Source organism: Diadema antillarum, unplaced genomic scaffold, assembly GCF_040938485.1.
Source record: "Diadema antillarum isolate AM-2024a unplaced genomic scaffold, OU_Dant_1.0 scf00000098, whole genome shotgun sequence".
Taxonomy (NCBI): domain Eukaryota; kingdom Metazoa; phylum Echinodermata; class Echinoidea; order Diadematoida; family Diadematidae; genus Diadema; species Diadema antillarum.
In genome coordinates, this window is record NW_027270987.1 from 3,623,074 (window position 1) to 3,644,076 (window position 21,003).

Below are 21,003 nucleotides of genomic sequence, written 5' to 3' on the forward strand. Positions count from 1 at the left end.
GCCAAGATTCGTGAAAATGACATGTGGGGGAAAGTTCGTGTCTATGCTAAATGCACTGAATGTCAGTGGTACACATATTCGTGGAAATTTCACGCCGTGAATATTTCTGGTTCTGCAGTAGTCGCAGCTTGAAGTCTCACAAAAGAATTTCAAACTGAAAAAGACGGAGTCATCACAAATATCAGTTTGCAACCTATCATCATCAGTAGTTCTTCTTCAAAAGGTCATTTACGTATAGCTGAATTTGTGGTCGTAATACACTTGCAACTGAGAGTGCTATCTAGGCCTAGATATAAGATTTCCATTTCAACACCCGGCTTAAAATAATATTTATTTTTACATCCTTATGATATAGTTTACCTTACATAAATTGCCATTGTGACCAAATCCTATGTTGCCTTTCAATTACCGTTTATTGCATTCTTGAAAGAAAAGTTCGTAGAAAAAGAAATTGAAATTGAAACATTTGAATGACAATTTGCTGTCACAAAATTCTAATTTCGATTTTTTCAATGCCCGCAGCAAGTGTCAGACGTTTCATGGATTTATGCCCCGGGGTTTTAATGCATCCTGGGGCGCGTTTGTATTCATTTCTACCATTGCAGATGTAAACTGCATTTACTATCATGATTATCTACATAGGCAGTAAGCAGTCAGTGAAGAAAAGCATTTCCGTGCCTGAACTTTCGAGCTTATAATCTGAACGGGTGCACGACACTGCACGTTACGAGACCGACACCCATGAGTCATACAGCCCATGAGTCATACAGACCATGAGTTATACAGCCCATGAGTCATACAGACCATGAGTTATACAGCCCACAAATTATACAGCCCTTTGGGTCACACAGCTCATGAGATCGCCATATGGTGTGTAAAGCAAACAAAGATCGACACATAAAGCCTTATGTTGTAATGTCGAACTCGTGGGCCCTAATTGTCTAGTGTCAAACTTATGGACTGTAAGACTCGAGAGTGGGCTAGATGACTCATGGACCTTTTTCAATGTCGAACTCGTGGCCTGTATGACTCCTGGGTGTCGGTCTCTTGGGATGACCCCGTCATGGGGTTACACTTGTAACTAACGAGTTCTTTCGTAAAAGTGAAAGTCTTTTACATTTTACACACACACACACACACACACACACACACACACACACACACATACACACACATATCATTTGAATAAGATGACGTGTGTATTTGTGGCGATATAGATGTCCTACCGTTACAGGCCGTGAAATGTGCTATGGAAGTCCACTGATTACTCCCAAGTTCCCATCTCACAATTCGGCCCCCGCCGCCAACTTGAAGTAACATAGCGTAGAGGCAACCTCGTACCGAGTCGTAGGAGACAGAATACACCTTTCCCTGCATCGATCCAAATGGCTCGAAGGTGCTTTTAGACACTTCGGAGATGAAGACTGAAGATTGGGCGTTATTTCTCTCAACAACAAGAAGTCGTCCTGTTAATATGTATCAATAAGTAAAAACGAATATATATACACGCCTTTCATTGTGAATAGACACTCAAATGCTTCCTTTTTGAATTAGTTCGAAAGTACAAGTGCAATGAGTCGGACAAAATTGTCGACACCTGATGGCAGGACCTGAGGTAGTCAAAATACAAGAATTTGGGCATTTATTTTATTTTTTTTGTGCGTGTGTGTTTTTTAAGAAGAATATTAGTCATAAACAATGATATCGACTGAGGCTAACAGGTGGTATCGACAGCTTCCTACATAACAAACATTTTTTTTTTCACTTTAAGTGATTATTTTGGGATGTTGTTTGCTTGATATAAATTGTAAGAAAGTATCTATATATTTTTTTTCCCTGTCATTGTTCTTTGGTCTCTTTTTATCTCTCACGCTTTGTCTGTCTATTCGTTTTTCCTCATTTTTGGAGCGGGGGGGGGGGGGGATTCTTTTCCATTATCAACGTCTAAACTGCGTACAAACCGTGACTGTGCCCGATACGACAGGTTAGGATCTAACACGCTTTGAGTGCTAGTTGCATTGGTCATACTTTAGGATATGAAGGGAACGTGTTGGAAAACGATTAGGAATTCCATTTAAGTGCCAAGTACTAACAAATTTCCGAAGACGCAAAATATATTAACCTTTGAGATCGCACACCACCCCAGCGTCTTGGCCGTGATGACAGGTGTTCGCCCCAATTGGACTCTTGCGGCATCTGTAGAGGGACTCCTCGGCGCCCGAACACACCGTGTTGTCAAGCCAGATCCGCCCCGTGCCCTCCTCGTACGCACCCGACCAAGCTAGACCCTTGGTGTAGCCAAGCTCCTTGCAAACAACTTGAGCAGCCTATTTATCCGAAGAGCACAGACTTGCGAAAATGAAAATGCTTACAAACTGATATAAACTGCGATTATAATGTCCAGTATTTCACAAACTGAATGATAAATTGTAGTTAAGTATCATACGAGAATATTACATTGCGCCTCGTGTTTGCAAAGTCGATTCGCCCAGAAATGAACCAAACTGAATCGTGACATAGTGTCTGTCACATGAATTCTATTTTATTAGGAAGATCACTTTCATTACATTCTTTTCATCCTACATTCTTTTCATCCTACATAGTTTTACGAACCTTATTTTCTGTTACCAAAAAAGTGATGTCTAAATTGTGACCCTGCACCTCAAAACAAACAAAAAGTCGCCAGACATGAAATTTTAGTTAAGACCATATTCTGAAAGAGCAGACTTTAAGCTTTAAAATGATGTATAACTCAAATCAAATGGACTCTCCTAACCCATCTAAAATTGGAAAGAAAGCACAAACTCAGGAAAAGTGTGAGCTGAGAATAGAGGCTCTGAAGTACAGTGTCTATTCAAGCGCTTAATCTTTACCAAACCGTGCTGGCTGTGCGATGAATGGGACAAAAAACAGGAAGTAAACCACAAGAGTATCAACAATGAAGGGATTATCAAATTAAACTGAAATTAAGCATGCCTTATTAACACATTCTGTCCATAATTAATGCCAACTTTCAAAGTAGTAGCACTATCCTTTCAAAAGTTATTAGAGTTGAAAGTGAAGAGTGTGGACAAGGTTTTTCAGAAATGAAAAAGGGATTCTAAAGACACGCCTAATCACACTATTCTACCAAAAATGTTCGAGATAAACTGCTAAAAACACACTTTCCTGCCCGTTTTATGATACCAAATTTTAGCATAATGTAAAAGAAGACCCGTTCTTTCAGAAAATATGGAAAAGTCAAGTTCGGCTAGGTTGACCCATTTCACTTATTTTCAGTCCTCACGCAAAATCAGTGTATGCGACTTTATGTTCGTTTTGAGGTGCACGGTCACAAATGCTCTTGTCGAAAAATGAAATAAAAAGTTGAATTGAATTGCATTGAACTGAATTGAATTGAATTGAATTAGTGAGTCTACGTTTCCAGCGATTTTGCAGAGATCGAACTTTATCTACCTTAGTCATGAATACGATGTGGACAAGCAAAGTAAAAACGCTCATCGCTCTGTAGCTTATTGCCACTGCATTGTTAGCAAGAGAATCATAGCCCTATTAAATTCATCTTAATGCCCCAGAATAAATAAAAACCTGCACCCGACTTAAATATTCCGCATCTAAAGTCTCTTCATTTCCCATTCATGTTGGATACCAAATTTTACGAAATGGTGTTGGATCTGTTACATAAAGACATCGACTAAAATGTGTATGATAATGATCAAAATGGAGATGCACTCTGTTCCATTTGATTGGAAGATTAACAAGATCATACATTGGCTAATCACTGATCACATATAGATAAAAAATCATATATGTTCTTGATCCGTGTCGTTTTATTTTGGGGTTATGAATACACGCTCAGCAAAAAAAAAAAGAAAATAAAAAGGAAAAGAAAGGAAACACTTTTTGAAGTTCATATTTCTCACAGAAGATTTGGCTAAGTATTAATGTTTTATGTACCATGTTAAAGGTAATTAATTGGCTATCAGCCTGGTACATCTGTAGGTCAATGAAAAAAAAAAAAAACATGAGTGAACACATTCGTTTTTCTCTTCCAAAGCACAAAAGCAAAACTTGCAAAAATGGACAAGTTGTCATTCATGCGTATGTGCTCTTCCATGTAACAATGACAACAATTAAAGACAATTCAAAATAATCAAATATACAATTCAGTTTTGAAAAGCATCTCATGATCTTCATAATTACTTTGTAGCCCGCTAAGATAAAGAAAGGCGAAAAATTAAGAATTTTCTATCAAATCCAAATTCAAATGGTGTGAAATAGGCAATATTAACAAAAATGACAGAAATTTCAAATGTTATTTCAAATAAAGAACTTTGAAAATCGTACTTGGTTCTTGAAATTGTCTCATGACTTCTTAAATTCGTAAATGAAAAGATTGAAATGAAGAGATTCTGTCCATTTTTTCACCTTTGCGGCTTACTCCCTGTGTCATTTGAAGTTAGACTCGATAGGAAACGCTTATTTTTCCCCTTCAGTTTCCCACTTTTCTTAGTGTTTGAGGAGATAAAGAGAAACAAGGGGACGAAAACTTCAAGGGGACGAAAACTTCTATTTCATTCATGTCTCTCATTGTGTGAAATAGCTCTTTTGTTATCATTGCTATCTTGTGAAGGGCTTTTTGCAAATGAACGACAATATGTCAATTCTTGCAATTTTTACTTTTGTGTCTTGAAGGATAAAGTCAACGTGTTTACTCATGCATGAGATTTCCCTTTGTGTTAACCTACCAGGTTGATATCCAATGAAATAATCTTTGATATGGTGTACCACAGGCACAATGATTTTGATCAAAATCTTCTAGGAAAAATATGTGCAGTAAAAAATGTTTACATTCTTTTTTTGCTGAGCGTATTTTGGAGAAACGTCGCGAATATCTATTACTGACTAATTTTTGTTCTGCTAATGAAGTATAACCCTTTTACTTGCTTGCTTTTTATAGTCAACTAGACTACACAATGTAGTGAGTTTTTACTACCAAAACTGGCTAAAAGATTACAACTTACATTATTATCCCATGACGTGTTACACACGGTTCCCCATTCCTTGAAGTAGTAGATTTCAACTCTTCCTTCCCCGTTTGAAGACAATCGAACAGCTAAAGCGGAAAATGAAGATAAGAGCACGACTCTTTGTTGTACTGTTATATTTCTTCATATTACTCAAGACACAAATACGCTTATTGTCAAGTCACACTCACGCAAACACGCCTGCATTTACATGTGTCCACTGTAAATGTGTTATACCTAGTGTTCACCGCAACAGTAGTGTCATTTATGGTAGCCTACTTAAAGTCATAATCACTAAAACTGAAGCAAGTTACTAAATTCTTCTAAAAATATCATGAGTTTTGTACAACTTCAATTGTATTTCAGATCATTTTTTTTTTCACTGCTTGGAGGCGTCTGGATAATGATGAAGTCCGAATAAGAGAGGGCTGGATAAGCGAAGTCGGACTGTATCCACTGGATACGCAGCAGAAGATATTCTAATGACACCGTCCTATGCAGGGATTAATTGATAGATGTGCCATTAAATTATAATGTCTTCCCATTAACTAGGAATGATATATTCCCTTATCCTTCTCTCCACTCATCATGAACGGAAAGGTTTAGATGAGAGTGACTAGTGAGGATTATCAAGCAAATTATATTATGATACCTAGTAACTATGAACGATGACATGACAGTCCAAATATGACCTGAAATCATGTGGGCTAATTTAAGATTTAAAAATAAGCTGCATATGCGTTAACACAACCATTGTTTTGTTTGGTGAGTAAACATAAATGAACAAAAAAAAAATTGATTAGAAATCTAAATTTGATTTGATTAGGAAAGCAAATGATACCTAGTAACGATGGACAATGACATGACAGTCCAAAGATAATCTGAAATCATGTGGTCTAATTTAAGAATTAAAAAAATGCTGCATACGTGTTAACATAACCATTCTTTGGTTTGGTGAGTAAACATAAATAAACAAAAAAAAAAATTGATTAGGAATCCACAGCAATTCGGGGTAAGATTGACATACTCGTAGATAACATTAACCATTCAGTGTTTTAGTATCAGCATGTAGTCGTGTTTTTTTTTTCATGACTTTAGCAAAACAACAACAACGCTTTGTGTTTGTTGACGTCGTTGAATAGGAATTAGTTACTCACATGCAACAGACACAGGATACACAAAACGTACAAAAACAGGTAAAGGAGTTCAATTTATTGAGGTTGCCAGAAAGGAACATTCAAATACTAGGACACACCGTGACTCTCCCTTATCGTGCATGTGTGCCCCTTTGTGTGTTAGAGATGATCAATTCAGTATAATATTTTATATGTTTGATAACAAGGATAATGCTCTTGGTATAGAAAGACGACCAAAAAGGGGGAACAAACAAGCAGCTTTCCTTTGGACTACAAAAAGAAATGAATTTGCGAAGTGCGCTAGAAAACACTTTTTTAGCAGAATGAATATTATGTTGATGATGAAAACATGGCTAACACACACTAACACACACACACACACACACACGCACACGACTAAACACGTAAACAAAGCAAATACGTAGAAGAGAAACCCCTGCTTAATGGTTTTTCTCAATCATGCTTTTATTCATTTATTATTTTTTTTTAGCATAAGCTTCAGCCATGGCTGTTCTTCAGCATGTCCGTGCACATAATAAAACGAAACAAAACAAAGGTTGATTTATTTTTAGATAGTAGTTCGATGAACTTTAAAAATTATACAAAATGGGGACACATTTTATCGACGCTCATCCTTTATTGAATCTTTGCTCTTCCCTGATCAGTCGGGAGAGGTGGACCATGGGGCGTGGCAAAAGCATTTAATTAGGGGAATGGAATACTTCGCAATCACTTTAACTGTATTACAGTCTGCATACCTGCACTTTCCCTATAAAAGGCAACATTTATCACTTTATTAATAGACCAACGTCCCTGCAAAATCCAGAAAAAAAAAAGGGGGGGGGGGGTATTGCAGTTCCCAGAAGTACCCTTTTTGAAGAAACGAGAATTTAAGCTGGAATTGAGATTCTTTGCATCAATGGTCGTGGAACCAAAAAGGCCCTCTCACACATGCTTGTAGCGGGACTGCCCGCAGAGGTCCACGCAGAACACCAGTAGGAGACTCGTAGCGGCCGCACTTCGTAGGCAACTCCCGCGTAGGTAATAGGCCTACGAAGGTACTTTGCAGTGCCCTTCTGTCGTCCGTTACTGGAACGTAGGCCAAAGTAGAACGTAAAAAGCACGCGTTCAGCAGGTAAGACGCACGCGAAACTAAAGCCCATATTCTTATCTACCCGCAGAAAATTATCCCGAGTGCAGGAAAATCCCTTAACGCACCGAACCCCGTGTTGCTTGCCCGGAAAATTGTGCCAGTTGGGCCTTAAAATTTCCATTCAGACATCAAATTTGATCTATTCCCAAGTCCTTGTGACATTTACATTATCCAACTTCATTATTAGAGAACTTAGTATACTGAAGTTAAATATGTGCGACACGTATAAAGACGATCTAGTACTTAGTATATTGTTTTCTCGACCATTCCTGGTCAAAGACAGCAAGAACACAACGAAATCTCAAATATCCCCTTTCTCGCCTTCTCGCCTTCTCGTTAACTCGGATCAGAGAAGCCAAAACAAGATCTCACATCTCGATTGACCGGAAAAGTTGAGAAGACGAAATCTGTGATTTTGCCTTCTCACCTTCTTCAGTGTTCTTGGGCCCGAAAATTCGAGATGACGCGAGGACATATTTCTAGACTCCTTAGACTCTAGAAGCCGAAATGACAAGTTCTTGGATTTTGAAGTCAAGTAAATGCGTTAACTCGTCTTCTATCAGTGACACTCATCAGCATCCGTAATTACGGTGTTTCACTTTACCTTCACGAGGTCTCACACACTGCCAATGGGTCAAGCTGCTGGGAATCCCGAACTCTTCAAGGGATTTGATTGGCGGTCGTTCTATTTGCTGCAATTCCAGCTGGATTTCGTCTCCAGCAACTTCATCCCGCACGGTCGGACACACAAAGCCAGGACAATTGGAGCCAGCACAGACACCTTCGGATCCCGCCGAAAGGGGCAAAGCTGTTGGTAATGAAATAAAGAAAGTTATAAATCTTCACTAGAACTAGAGATAGATGAGTTCATTAATCGGAGACCAGGACTAATCATAAGTGCGCCGTTTGCGTACATTCATAAAGTAAATGTGTCGTAAATCGATTGTCTTGGATGTGAAGAGAGTGGATTTTAAATTCCTACTGAAAGCTAGCAACATTTCATTTCATTTCATTTCATTTTTTATTTCATTTCCGGCCAAACCATATAATATGACATTGCATATACACAAAGTCAGTACAAAGTAACTTTTACATGTCCAAATGAAATTTAAATACACGTCATTTGTTTACATGAAACAAAAAACATATTTTGGTAGAAGAAGTACAAGGACAAAATGTGACTGAATCATAACAAAGAAAAGGTCGGAAATGGAGGGGACTGCTAAAAAGCCAAGCTTGTAGAATGCAGTCCCCTCGGAGTCGCTTTATAATAGTAATACACGAGACATTTTAACATAATCCACGGGAACCAGAACACAAAACGAGTACGCACTCAAACATCGATTGCTTGGCGTAATAAAAGATGAAATTAAATGACATAAGGCAATTTATCAAAAAAAAAGAAGAAGAAGAGATGATTCGTTACAAACGAAGAATTATCGTTCGATTTATTTATTCCTGCGTCATCCAAAATTCCTGGAAAAAAGTGCCCGTAACAGATTTTGAACAGACCATTTGACTTCTGAATAGTAATATTCATTCATCCAGTTTCTAATCAGTTGGGCTTTGGAAAGGGATGTTTGTTTTATTGTTCAATATGACAAAGTTACTGAATCATTTTCATGGACTCAAGTATAAGGCGTTCGATACTAGGGATCATAATAATCTATTATTTATACGCACACAATTGAAAAATATGGTATTCTGACGCCAAGCTCTAAACCGGTTTAGACATTTTTAACATTGCAAAGAATAATTTGCTTTTTAAATCGATCATTAGATCCACTAAACAAAATTTCCTTCGTGGAATTTGACAATCCGTAAGGTTACATTTTAGCAACCCTTATATTTTCATTTATGTGAATTATTTTGTGTATTCTCTGCCATTGCTTCATTTGATTTTGTTTGTGGATAAAACGAGCATTTTCCTTTGTCATAAAGATTTACATTCACTTTATTGATAAGCAATTTAGAATAATTCGAATTGTTATCATGCTTTAGGATTAACAAATTGTTTGATAATAATAGACTTACACAAAATACTGCTACCCAACTGGAAAAAAACAACATCGTTTGTTGAGTTTTTGGGAACAATCATTGATGCTCATTTACAATGGCCCTATTACTCACGCAAAATCCGGTCAACGATATGTAGAAAATCACTTTTCTCAGAAAATATTGACAATGATAACTTATTATCTTCTACAGTGTTAATATCTTTACAATGCGTTGATATTCCTCGTATCATATTTATATTGTCAAATGTTTTGGAGAAACTGTAGTCTTATTGAAATCAATACTCTTTTGCTTCTACGGAAACGTGCAGTACAATACTAGGTGTTACAAAAACATTTCCAACTTTTGATCCTTACATTCATATAGTTTAATACTATACATCAGATAACACTGTCATTGATATGAGCAACAGCTAAACAGCGTACAATTTAGTTGGAGGTGATTTGAATATGAGAGCATGAATCAGTTTCGTTAAATCCGTAATTAATCTTAAAGTTAAGTTCCAGATTTTGGTCAATTTTGAACACTTTGTACCAAACTGAACTTTACACAAGGACCAATGATGTGTATGTGCGTGTGTGCTCACAATGACCCTGAACAATAGACATGAATACCATGAATACCGCCTTTTCAGAGCTCTGCTGACTAGGCTTGGACTCTTGCTTCCAGGTGCATCAATGCTGTATTAATAATTCATGATGCATTGCCCTGAGTACTGCTGGTCTGAGTTCATGGTAAAGGGTAAAATGCATGCACATGAAAAAATAAGCAAATGCTTTCATGCGCTTGCATGCACTACATTTCAGGACGAATAAAGACAAGCTGTGATATTGGAATTTCTGATGGATATGCAATAGAGCATTCCATTCCTCGTTATTGTTCAGGACCATTGTCAAGGCGTTAACCACACACTTCCATACACACCAATTGATCCCTGCAAAATCTGAAACCTATAACTTAAAAATAAATATTGAATTCAATGAAACTGATTTATGCTATCATTTTTATATTACCTCCAACAAGATTGTACACTATTCGGCTATTGCTCATATCAATGTCAGTGTTATCTGATATGTAGTTTTTGAACTATTAAGGATGAAAAGTGGGAAATGTTTTTGTAACACCTAGTACTTATTAAGGATTCACACCACTACGCACCCACCAAATCCCCATTTCACGACTTATTAACACTCTCAAAGTCATCTGTTTACACATAGGCAAAGTACAATATTGATGTACGGATATACGTGTACCTACAATCAGCTATCTGCAATGTTTGAAGATTAATTTATCTCAAACTCCAGCGTCTATTCATATCCAACCCTTCACGCAAAAAAAAAAAAAAAATCGCACAAAAGCTAAAAGACATAATAGGCGTTTTCACATCAGCCCGATAATCCAAGCTCGAGATATTTTCCTATTTCCCAAGTCAGAAAATAGCGCGCTATTTCGAAACATCGGGCTGATGTGAAAACGCCTTGTATGACCTGTTGTGTGGAACTCGAGATATGAGAATCATTGGCGTAATGTTTCTCTTCAGCTGGTTTGTCAATGGAAATGAATTCAATTGAAAAGTCCTTTATTACCAATGGGACAGGAGACTAAAGGTCAAATATTGCACAAATGTACATAATCATAGAATATTTTCATTGATATAAGAAGAGAAATGTCATATACATCAATTGAAATTAACAATCAACACATTGAAAACTGCATGCAAATAATACAAATCTTATATAAAACTAGAGAGGGGCCGTCAAAGGCGGCAGACCCACGCCTAAGTACAAAGTCGGGGTAAACATAATGTGCATTCGGTCATCTACCAGAATTCGGCCACTTAATTGCCAGTGTGCTTTATCACCAGCCAGTGAGTTCTACCAAAGATCGTACACTGAAGTGTACGATCTTTGGTTCTACAGTCACATCACACGCAAATCACATCATTACACATACGGTATTAACACTCATTCACGTACAGGAAAGTCCTTAAGTCTCCTCCAAAAATCCATCGAAAATCCCAAATTCCACCGTCAAAAGTGCAGAATCGGAACTTTTCCAAGCGCGCGCGAATTAAGTCCAGTTTTAAGAGTATTGTCTACACGACGGGTCGCGGAAAAAGCGCTAAAAATCGAGAAATACGCCGTTTTCTTACGGGATATTTTGATTATAGCAAGCCGAGAGTGTGATGATATCAAAGGTCGTATGAGTGTACGATCTTTGATGGTATCCACAAAAGCAAAAAAGAAAAACAAAATTTACGTATCCCCTAGGCAATTACCCCTATGATTAGTGTCTACGGGAATTATTCAATGCAAGGGTTGAATGCAAATGTCTACTGCACCAGTATTCGGCCACCAACGAGCGCCGCAACGTCCCCGGTGCAATTTTGCACCAACAGTGTAGAGCGCGATGCATTTTCAGCGGCCTTGCACACGCATTGACATTGAGCACGCATATCGTGCAGTGTGACTGCGACCGAGCAAAATGCTCCTCTAACGAAAAAAACAATCAATGTTAATTTGAAAAATCATCAAATATCAAAGGTCGTATGAGTGTACGATCTTTGATGGTATCCACAAAAGCAAAAAAGAAAAACAAAATTTACGTACCCCCTAGGCAATTACCCCTATGAAATAGTGTCTACGGGAATTATTCAATGCAAGGGTTGAATGCAAATGTCTACTGCACCAGTATTCGGCCACCAACGAGCGCCGCAACGTCCCCGGTGCAATTTTGCACCAACAGTGTAGAGCGCGATGCATTTTCAGCGGCCTTGCACACGCATTGACATTGAGCACGCATATCGTGCAGTGTGACTGCGACCGAGCAAAATGCTCCTCCAACGAAAAAAACAATCAATGTTAATTTGAAAAATCATCAAATATCAAAGGTCGTATGAGTGTACGATCTTTGATGGTATCCACAAAAGCAAAAAAGAAAAACAAAATTTACGTACCCCCTAGGCAATTACCCCTATGATTAGTGTCTACGGGAATTATTCAATGCAAGGGTTGAATGCAAATGTCTACTGCACCAGTATTCGGCTACCAACGAGCGCCGCAACGTCCCCGGTGCAATTTTGCACCAACAGTGTAGAGCGCGATGCATTTTCAGCGGCCTTGCACACGCATTGACATTGAGCACGCATATCGTGCAGTGTGACTGCGACCGAGCAAAATGCTCCTCTAACGAAAAAAACAATCAATGTTAATTTGAAAAATCATCAAAATACGGGCCAGTTTGTGATGACGGAGAACGAACTTTCATAAATCTAGAAGGACATAGTCCCTCAAATAGGCCTAAACGTAAATTTCGGAATTCTTACGAACATTTGAGCAGCGAAGTCGGATCGTTGGGGAGTTTATGTGTTCGTATGGTAGCGGAAAATCGCAAAGTGAGAAACGGGAAATTTTCGGAATGGTCACTATACCATGGGGTCAAAACTTCAAGGTCACACAGAATTTGCAAGGGTCAACCGATTATCACCAAAATCTAATCGATTCTTTCCTGTCATTATCCAAACATTCCCTGAACATTTCGTGCAAATCCGTTTACCCGTTCTCTTGTTATCTTGTACACAAACAAACAAACAAACAAACAAACAAACAAACATACAAACAAACAAACAAACAAACAAACAAACAAACAAACAAAAAAACAAACAAACAAACAAACAAACAAACAAACAAACATACGGAACCCTTTACATAACCCCCTGCCGATTTTCATCGGCGTGGGTAAAAAAACAACCTTTATTTGACACTGTATCATTCCAACAATAATCCCGGTCACTAAATTATTTCATATCTCAAATTTTTCAACTGTTTTGACTAATTTATCATATTTCAATTTCAATTTTTCAATTTCAATTTATTTTCGTATTTCTCGATGGAAAATACATGGTATATAACAAAATATAATACAGAATGTCCAGCTTGGATATATACATGAAGAAATAGGAATACAAAAGTAATACATAACGGTCGATGTGTCATTTTCAATCAAAGTAAAAGCTGCGAAGAGAAATACGATGGAACCTACTAAAAAGCAAAGCTTGTTGAGTGTAGGTCCCAACAAAAGCCTAGTAAGGGGAACAGGATGAGGAGCACGGGTACAATTAAGACCAAAAGTAATGATAAACAAAAGAGAATGACTATTACTCGGGGCTCAGAATATTCTTCTCACATGCATTTATGTGTGTGATAAAATGAGAACAAGTAACCACATGCTGCACACTATAGCAGTTGCTCTCATAGCAATTTAGACATGGGAGTGATAATGACGTGAATACTTAAGTACTATTATAGGGTTTAAACATTCCGGCTTCCATAGACACGGGGAAAGATTTAAAAAATGGAGAACATGAATCAATTGCAATTCCTATATGTGATATACCAGCCAGCTGCAATGATGCATAAAAGAAAGTAAAGAAAGAAAGGAGGGGAAACTATGCGACACGACCAAGGTCTTACTAGAAGTGGAAGGAAAAACAACGATGGGAAGGAATTTGAGAGAGCATGCAACTAAAATGTATATGCATGAGTCTGTTCACATGGCAACAACCGAGTAGTATAACAGAGCAGCCATCAGCATAATAAAAAGGAATTTTAGTGCACTTGTGTGTTGTAGCTATTCAATACATGCTGTCTGAGTTTACGCTTAAAGGATGATAATGACAAGCAGCTTTTAACCTCTGTTGGGAGATCATTCCAATATTTAGGACCTGTATACATAATTGTGTTTTTAGCGAAAACTGTTCGAGTTCGTGGAAGGTGATAAGCGTCACTCTGGCGAGTTGGATAGTGGTGGACAGAATTGTTTCTTATGAACATCTGTAAAAAGACACCAGGAAGATCTTTTGAGGAAAGTTTATACATAAAAATACCTAAATTATAACCAAACAAATCTATCAGTTTTAAAATCTTATTTTTCTGAAATAAGGCGTTAGTGTGAGATAAATACCCAGCATGGTTAATAATTCTGATCGCTCGCTTTTGAAGAAATATAGGTTCGTAGGCTCAAAAACTGAATTTGCAAGTAACATTAGTTTTGCATAATGTTGAATGTAGCTCTAAACCTTCGAGTACTGCTAACATCACCTTTTCTATTCTCTCTATTTTCTCGATCATGAAATTGTTGTGATCTTGTTGAATATCAAAACATAATTTCTATTCAAATTTTATTTCATTTGTCGTATTCAGGGGGAGAAAACATTACCATAAGTAATGAATTACATTTCGTAGGAATAGTTCATACAAAAAACTCACCACGCAGTGTGCATAGTAAAGAGAACCATTTCCAGACCGGTAAGATCCCCATCTTTTTGTCCAGATAAGGTTGGCACGGAAAAGAACCACTTCACCTGTGGAATAGAACTTACTGCCGATATGTCGATGCCAACTTTAAGCGCTTAAGGCGTGCAGGAGCAAGACTGTTTCAGACTAATGATTTACTGCATGGGTGAGGCTGGGTAGGGAAACTTTTCAACACATGGTTGCACATCATTTTAGTGGTAATGAAAAATAGTGACGGTAGACGGAAATGGCCATACCAAACTACACAGAAAGGTTCGTCATGAAAATTAACATAATTGCCTTACAAGTCAGACATGAAAAAAGAAATACATTTGCGCATGTCAACTATACCTCAGCCATTAATTTTCATATGCCAATATCAATTTAGTTAATTTCACGTGCTATTGGCTTATCGCATGGCTTGTCACATCCCAGCAGCAAATAGGTATTTCTCCTATCTTGACGAGTGCTGTTCGTTGTTCCAAAAGTTTGTTAATCCGAAAATGAAATAGGATCTGATATTCCATAGGCTCATTACTCCGAGACACACAAGTTAAGTATATCCATGTTTCGTTGTTACGGAATGAAATAAGGTTGTTTTTTTTTTTTTAGCTGGAAAGCAAAGATGTCTGAAGAATGTCTGAATCTGAAGAATAAGTACTCTGCGGCGAAAAAGGGAGCGACGAGGGGGGGGGGGGGATCACGGCGTATGGCTTGGAGAGGCTAATCAGGGAATAAGCAGTAGATACAAGAACGTTATTTTTTTTTTCATCTGCCTTTGAGTGGCCTCCTATCATATGCTAATTATTTTAAACGCCATGCGTGGCTCATCGTGATGTTGTTGAAGAGAAGCAAAGAGGAGAAATACTTTTTTCCCCAACAAATAATACAATGTCAAATTTCGATTGTAATTCACCAATAGGTGTGCATATCTCGTGCGTGCAAGTTTTTTTTTTTTTTGTGTGTGTGTGTATGTGTTAAGAGAGTAGGTATTCATGCCGCTCCCATGTCAAAAATAAACTTGTCTTCATATTCGGGATTAATAAGCCTTCGGAATAACGAACATTATTTCACTTTGGGACTAACGAACATCAGGTACATGGAATGTGTGTTTCGAAACTTAACAAGCCTTCGGAATAATAAACCTTATTTCATTTTCTCATTAATGAACCCTTTCTTAGTTTTTTAGACCAATGACCTTTACTTCATTTTCAGACTATCTACAAATCTTTGAAATAATGAACCTTATTCCATTATCGAGTGAACCTTCACGGTCTTGCTTCCTAAAAATCTGCTTTGGCTCTACCTTTTGATCATCCAAATTTATTCTCATTCATTCGTCTCATTCATTTATCGAACAAAATAAATCACAATCAGGCTATAAGTGATAATGAGAACAGAAGTTTTTGATTGGTGAGGTCAGGGTTTGTTTACATTGTAGCCAGTCGGCTATCTGTGTGCATTTGATATTGTGACGTGGGTAGGCCTATTATTAATACAGACCGACATTGGCTGCGTACAAAGAGAGACCAATGAATGGTCTGCTTTTCCCAAAATAAGACTATGGAGAGTAGTATTGGAAAATGTGTGTATGTAAAGAATTATCATTACATTATTTTAGTATGCAATAATTTGCAGTATTCCCAAACTAGATATATGAATATTTCGGGCAGACCAAAACAGAAAATATCTGTAAATATAATACAATGTATATATATATATATATATATATATATATATATATATATATATATATACATATATATATATATATATATATATATATATATACATACATATATATATATATATATATGTATATATATATGTATGTATATATATATATATATGTATATCATTTTTTTATGCCACAAAATGTCGCCGGTTGTCTGTCTGTCCGTCATGACCATATTCGATTTGTGGACGACGTAACTTAAGAACTCTTCCGGGCATTCCTTGATATCTCTAAATAAAACTTTTCTTTTTTTTGCGTGTCTTGTTTTTTTTTTTGGGCTTCAGTTGTGCATAGTACCGTCTGACAGAGTACAAACGGTAATCTTACCTCAGTATATCGATTATGCTATAAAGACAAACGCGTTACTTGACAAATAAGAGCTTGCCCCAAACATGGGATCTTCATCATCGAAATCCTTTGAGTACGTTATTTTCAGGCATTCTCTAATAAGCTTAAGAACAGGTCGTATATTTGGGATTGGGTGTATGTAGAATTTTATGGTGACTTTATAAACGAACGCTAATTGCCCAGAATTGCCAAGGTGCCAACCTACATATAGATATACTTTTATTGCCTATACAATTTACAAATCAAAATGAATTTCTTCTAGGTCATAAATATTGATAAAATGTTACCATGTATACTGGAACATGTACATATTTTTTATACAAATATTCTCATTATGCTATTTATGAAATCTACGACACACACACACACACACACACACACAAACATGCACGCATTCAATGCTTTATATAGCAAACTTCAAATCACAACTCAAAACACATCCTTTCATTTAACTGTCTATTTTCATTAAGTACATCGGAATCTTTTGCAGCGCAGAATATTATGTTTATACGTTTTTGCGATTTATAAGTTGATAATATGTTATTATTATTGTTAATTATACACATATAACATACAATGATAACGCAATTATTTTGAACAATTAGTTCCATAAGTGTATATGCATACTTTGAATAGATACGACCAATATGACAAAAAAAAAAACAAACGAATCTTCAAAATGACTGATCCTTGTGGATATCACTGCTCTTAGGATTGCAAATCCTAAAAAAGAATGCTACACGAACGGTACATGGAATATAATTGAAAAGATTAATTTTGAAGTATACTTCATAACGATAAAAAATCGACGATGAATAGACAAATTGGTACTGAGTGATGTGGTACTGGTGAGTATTTGCAATTATAACTGCAATGACACAGAGTTCTAGACCGAGTATCTATTTCTGGCTCGATAAAGTTGCATTTACAGTTGCTTTTTTGATAAGAATCCTTTTGCTGTCATATCCAAGAGGTAGGATGCAATAAGCAATTCAATTCAATTCAATTCAATTCATTTATTTTCATACTTCTCATTTATGAATATTACATCAGAAATAATAGTACAAGTTATTCAAATTCATGAAATTCTTCCGTCGAGATGTGTTTATTGCAACTGATTGACAAATTGCCCTACATCGACGTAAATTTTTGCAATAGTACAAGTTCTTTTACCTTGTCAACAATGTGCAAAAACAAACAATTGGGCATTTCAGCAGAATTGCAAGTACGAAATAAGATCTGCAGACACACAGCTATCATGCCATCAAATCTGTACAATTTATAATGTAGTTTGCAAATTCTCTTCGATGCCACTCACACGTTAAAAATATACACGTAAAATTACGAATCACATCCTCTTATTGAATCTATGTAAAGACAAAATATGTATAGCTCTGCCCAGGATTAGTAAATAGTCAGGGGAGCCGTCTGCCATCATTTCATCCGATTTAAAACTACCAAATATTAGACATAACACACTCTATTTGTTCGTGCTAAAAACAGAATGACAGCAAATAGGAACACACTGTATTTGCAATATCTAGTTACTTGTTTCGCCCATAAGACTGATAGAGATATTGAACCAAGAAGCATCTGCCTTTAACTGGCAAGCAGCCAAAAACTGCCTTGAACTACATTCACTAAAGTATGAATAACAAACAATCTCCTATTAATGAGAACTGTACTTAACTAAAATACATTCAGTGTTTATACTAGATCAAGATTTTGGAATAGTTTCGATAACAATTTAAAAGAATTTGTTAAGTTCACTACATTTGAATATAAACTGCAAATTACATTGTTAATGTAACTATCCTTCATTTTTATTAACCTGTGCTTGAGATTGAGTAGTCTCTTCACAGACCCTCTTTCTTTTCTTCATCGGTCCTCTTTCCTCGTTCACCGTTGTGCTGTAACTTCTAATTGCGTATTTTGTTCATGTGCGCATGTTTGTTACTTCTGTATTGTTTTTGTTGCTGCCGTTGATCACCAGTATATTCATGGTACAACACACGGTCCAATAAATAGGGTCTATGCCGAAACATATAACGCTACCTTCAGTTACCATTTCATTTGCATTCTAAAGTTATGTACTGTTAATAGTATGCTCTGTATTATCAGCATTATCATTCTATCAATGATCAAATCATCCGATGGTACATAGACCAATAATTTCATTTAGCATAAACATGATGTATTCGTACAATGGTGTCGTTATTTGGTTTTTTTTCTTTGATTGATCTAAGTCCTATAAGCGTTGTTTTGAATTTAATCAAATTTTCATTAGAATTAATGAAAAGGCATTCAAATTTAAGAAATTTTTAAGCCACTGCTCTACTCTCATGGTTCATTTTAATTCTTTGAGCATTTAATTTCTTTATACGCCATTCTTTTTACATTCTGTTTCATTCAACTTAGCGACAAGTAGTTGGCACTCAATTCCACGCCAGCTTGAAAGACGTTCAAGATTGTCCCAAGTACCAATTTCAATTCATTAATAGGAACACAACTTCACACTTTAAACTTTTGAATTCAATTAACATGTCTACGCGTCATTTTGTCACTGTTATAAGTATTATTATTGGATTATAATTATGATTTCATTTTCATTTCAAAGTTCCATTCAATCCGTTAATTCTAATTGTATTGTATGCATTTCTTTCCTGTCAACCTTTCTTCCACTGTCAATTTATCCCCTAACAGAATGGATGTAACATTTAGGAAATGGCCAGATCTCATACTTGTAATTGTTTATTTATGTCCACATCCATATTTAAATCTTCTTATTACAATCTTACCATTCCCGTGGTCATATCATCAGTTGCCCCAATCGGCTCAGCCGTCAACCTATTTCACCCAAGGGTATTGCCAATGATCTATAGTCGTGCCGGTTGTCAACGGTTTTTACCCAACAATTTTGTACGTACTAAAAATAGGAGAAACGAGTCAACCTAGTCAATCTTGAGTTTCTCATAATTTTCTGAAAAAGCAATCTTTTTAAAGTTTTGAATCATAAAACGAATTGGAATTATGTTTTCAGCATTTTTTTTGAACACTTATTTTGGAGGATAGTTTATTAGGTATGTTTTAGAGGCCCCTTTTCATTAAAAAACAAATCATTTACATACTCTTCACTTTCAACTCTAATAACCTTTGAAAAAATAATGATACTGCCTTGAACGTTGGTAGGCTTATAAGTTGTGGATAGAATATGTTGACAGAGCATGCTCAACTTCAGGTCACAGCAAGTATCAATCATTAGAAAGGGCTGCAGGCAAATTATTAATAGCAACGCTTAAGCTGTGGCCTTTCTGTGTTATTTGCTGTAGTTCTTATTCAAGTTTGTCGTGTTTCTTACACTTTGTGAATCCAACGGATACAAACATGCTTTGTAAGCATCTCATGAATATGCTACAATATGTGTGAAAGTACAATTCAATTCAATAGTGTATTTATTTCCATCATCAAAAAGAAAAGAAAAAGTTGACATAATCCAAAGTGATACATTTTTTTCATTTTTCTTTTTTTTTCAAATACAATATAAAGTATATGCACGAATGGTATCACAAAAAAGAAACAATGCACTTTGCCATGGCAACAACAATAGTAAATAATCACAATGATGGAAAACAGTGTTCCACTAAGAAAGCCAAGCTTGTATTAAAGACGTGGAACACTGGGACAAAACAACAACAGCACAAATTTGTTATACCAATAAAACATAATATTCATTCTAAATTCTTCTATATACTATTGTACATTTACTCATTGGTATTATGATGCTGATACTATGAACAATACTTACTAGAATATTAGAATGCAAACATATAAACTATATAACATATCATATCATATCACAGGACCCAAAGAGGTGGATCTCTTTCTATCTTCCAGAAACCTATAAATCAAATATTTTATCAAATGAATTATATCAGAATGCTTGTCTAATATCAAGTGTCTACGATGGACAATAACCTCTACTTCTTCTTCGTCTCTAACACATATGGTCAAAACGTTGGCAAATAAAAACGATTGGTGTTCATTTCTGTGTTGTTTTAAACGTGCCGAAGATGGGTGTAAGCTTATCCAGAAAAAGCTGTATGCTGGTACTGTATCTGAATTTGCTTTATTTCCACTGTTATCATTGTCATTGTTATCATTAATCTTATCATTATGATCGTGATTATTAATATTGTCATTGTTAGCATTATTTCAATTATCATTCTTATTTTTCAATAATATCATTATTTCAATCAATGTCATTATCATGTTTCATTATCTAATTGTCAGGTAT

General features: G+C 36.2%; 1 protein-coding gene across 1 annotated transcript in view; it reads right to left on the bottom strand.

The window, feature by feature from the left end:
• Window positions 1–21,003, bottom strand: part of LOC139718674 (scavenger receptor cysteine-rich type 1 protein M130-like) — an 84,162-nt gene that overhangs the window by 39,165 nt on the left and 23,994 nt on the right. Inside the window, exons 7-8 of the mRNA XM_071630131.1 lie at window positions 2,123–2,327; window positions 1,227–1,466 (exon numbers count right to left, since the gene is read on the bottom strand). Coding sequence (XP_071486232.1) covers window positions 1,227–1,466; window positions 2,123–2,327 — 445 coding nt within the window. The remainder of the gene's footprint in view (window positions 1–1,226; window positions 1,467–2,122; window positions 2,328–21,003) is intronic.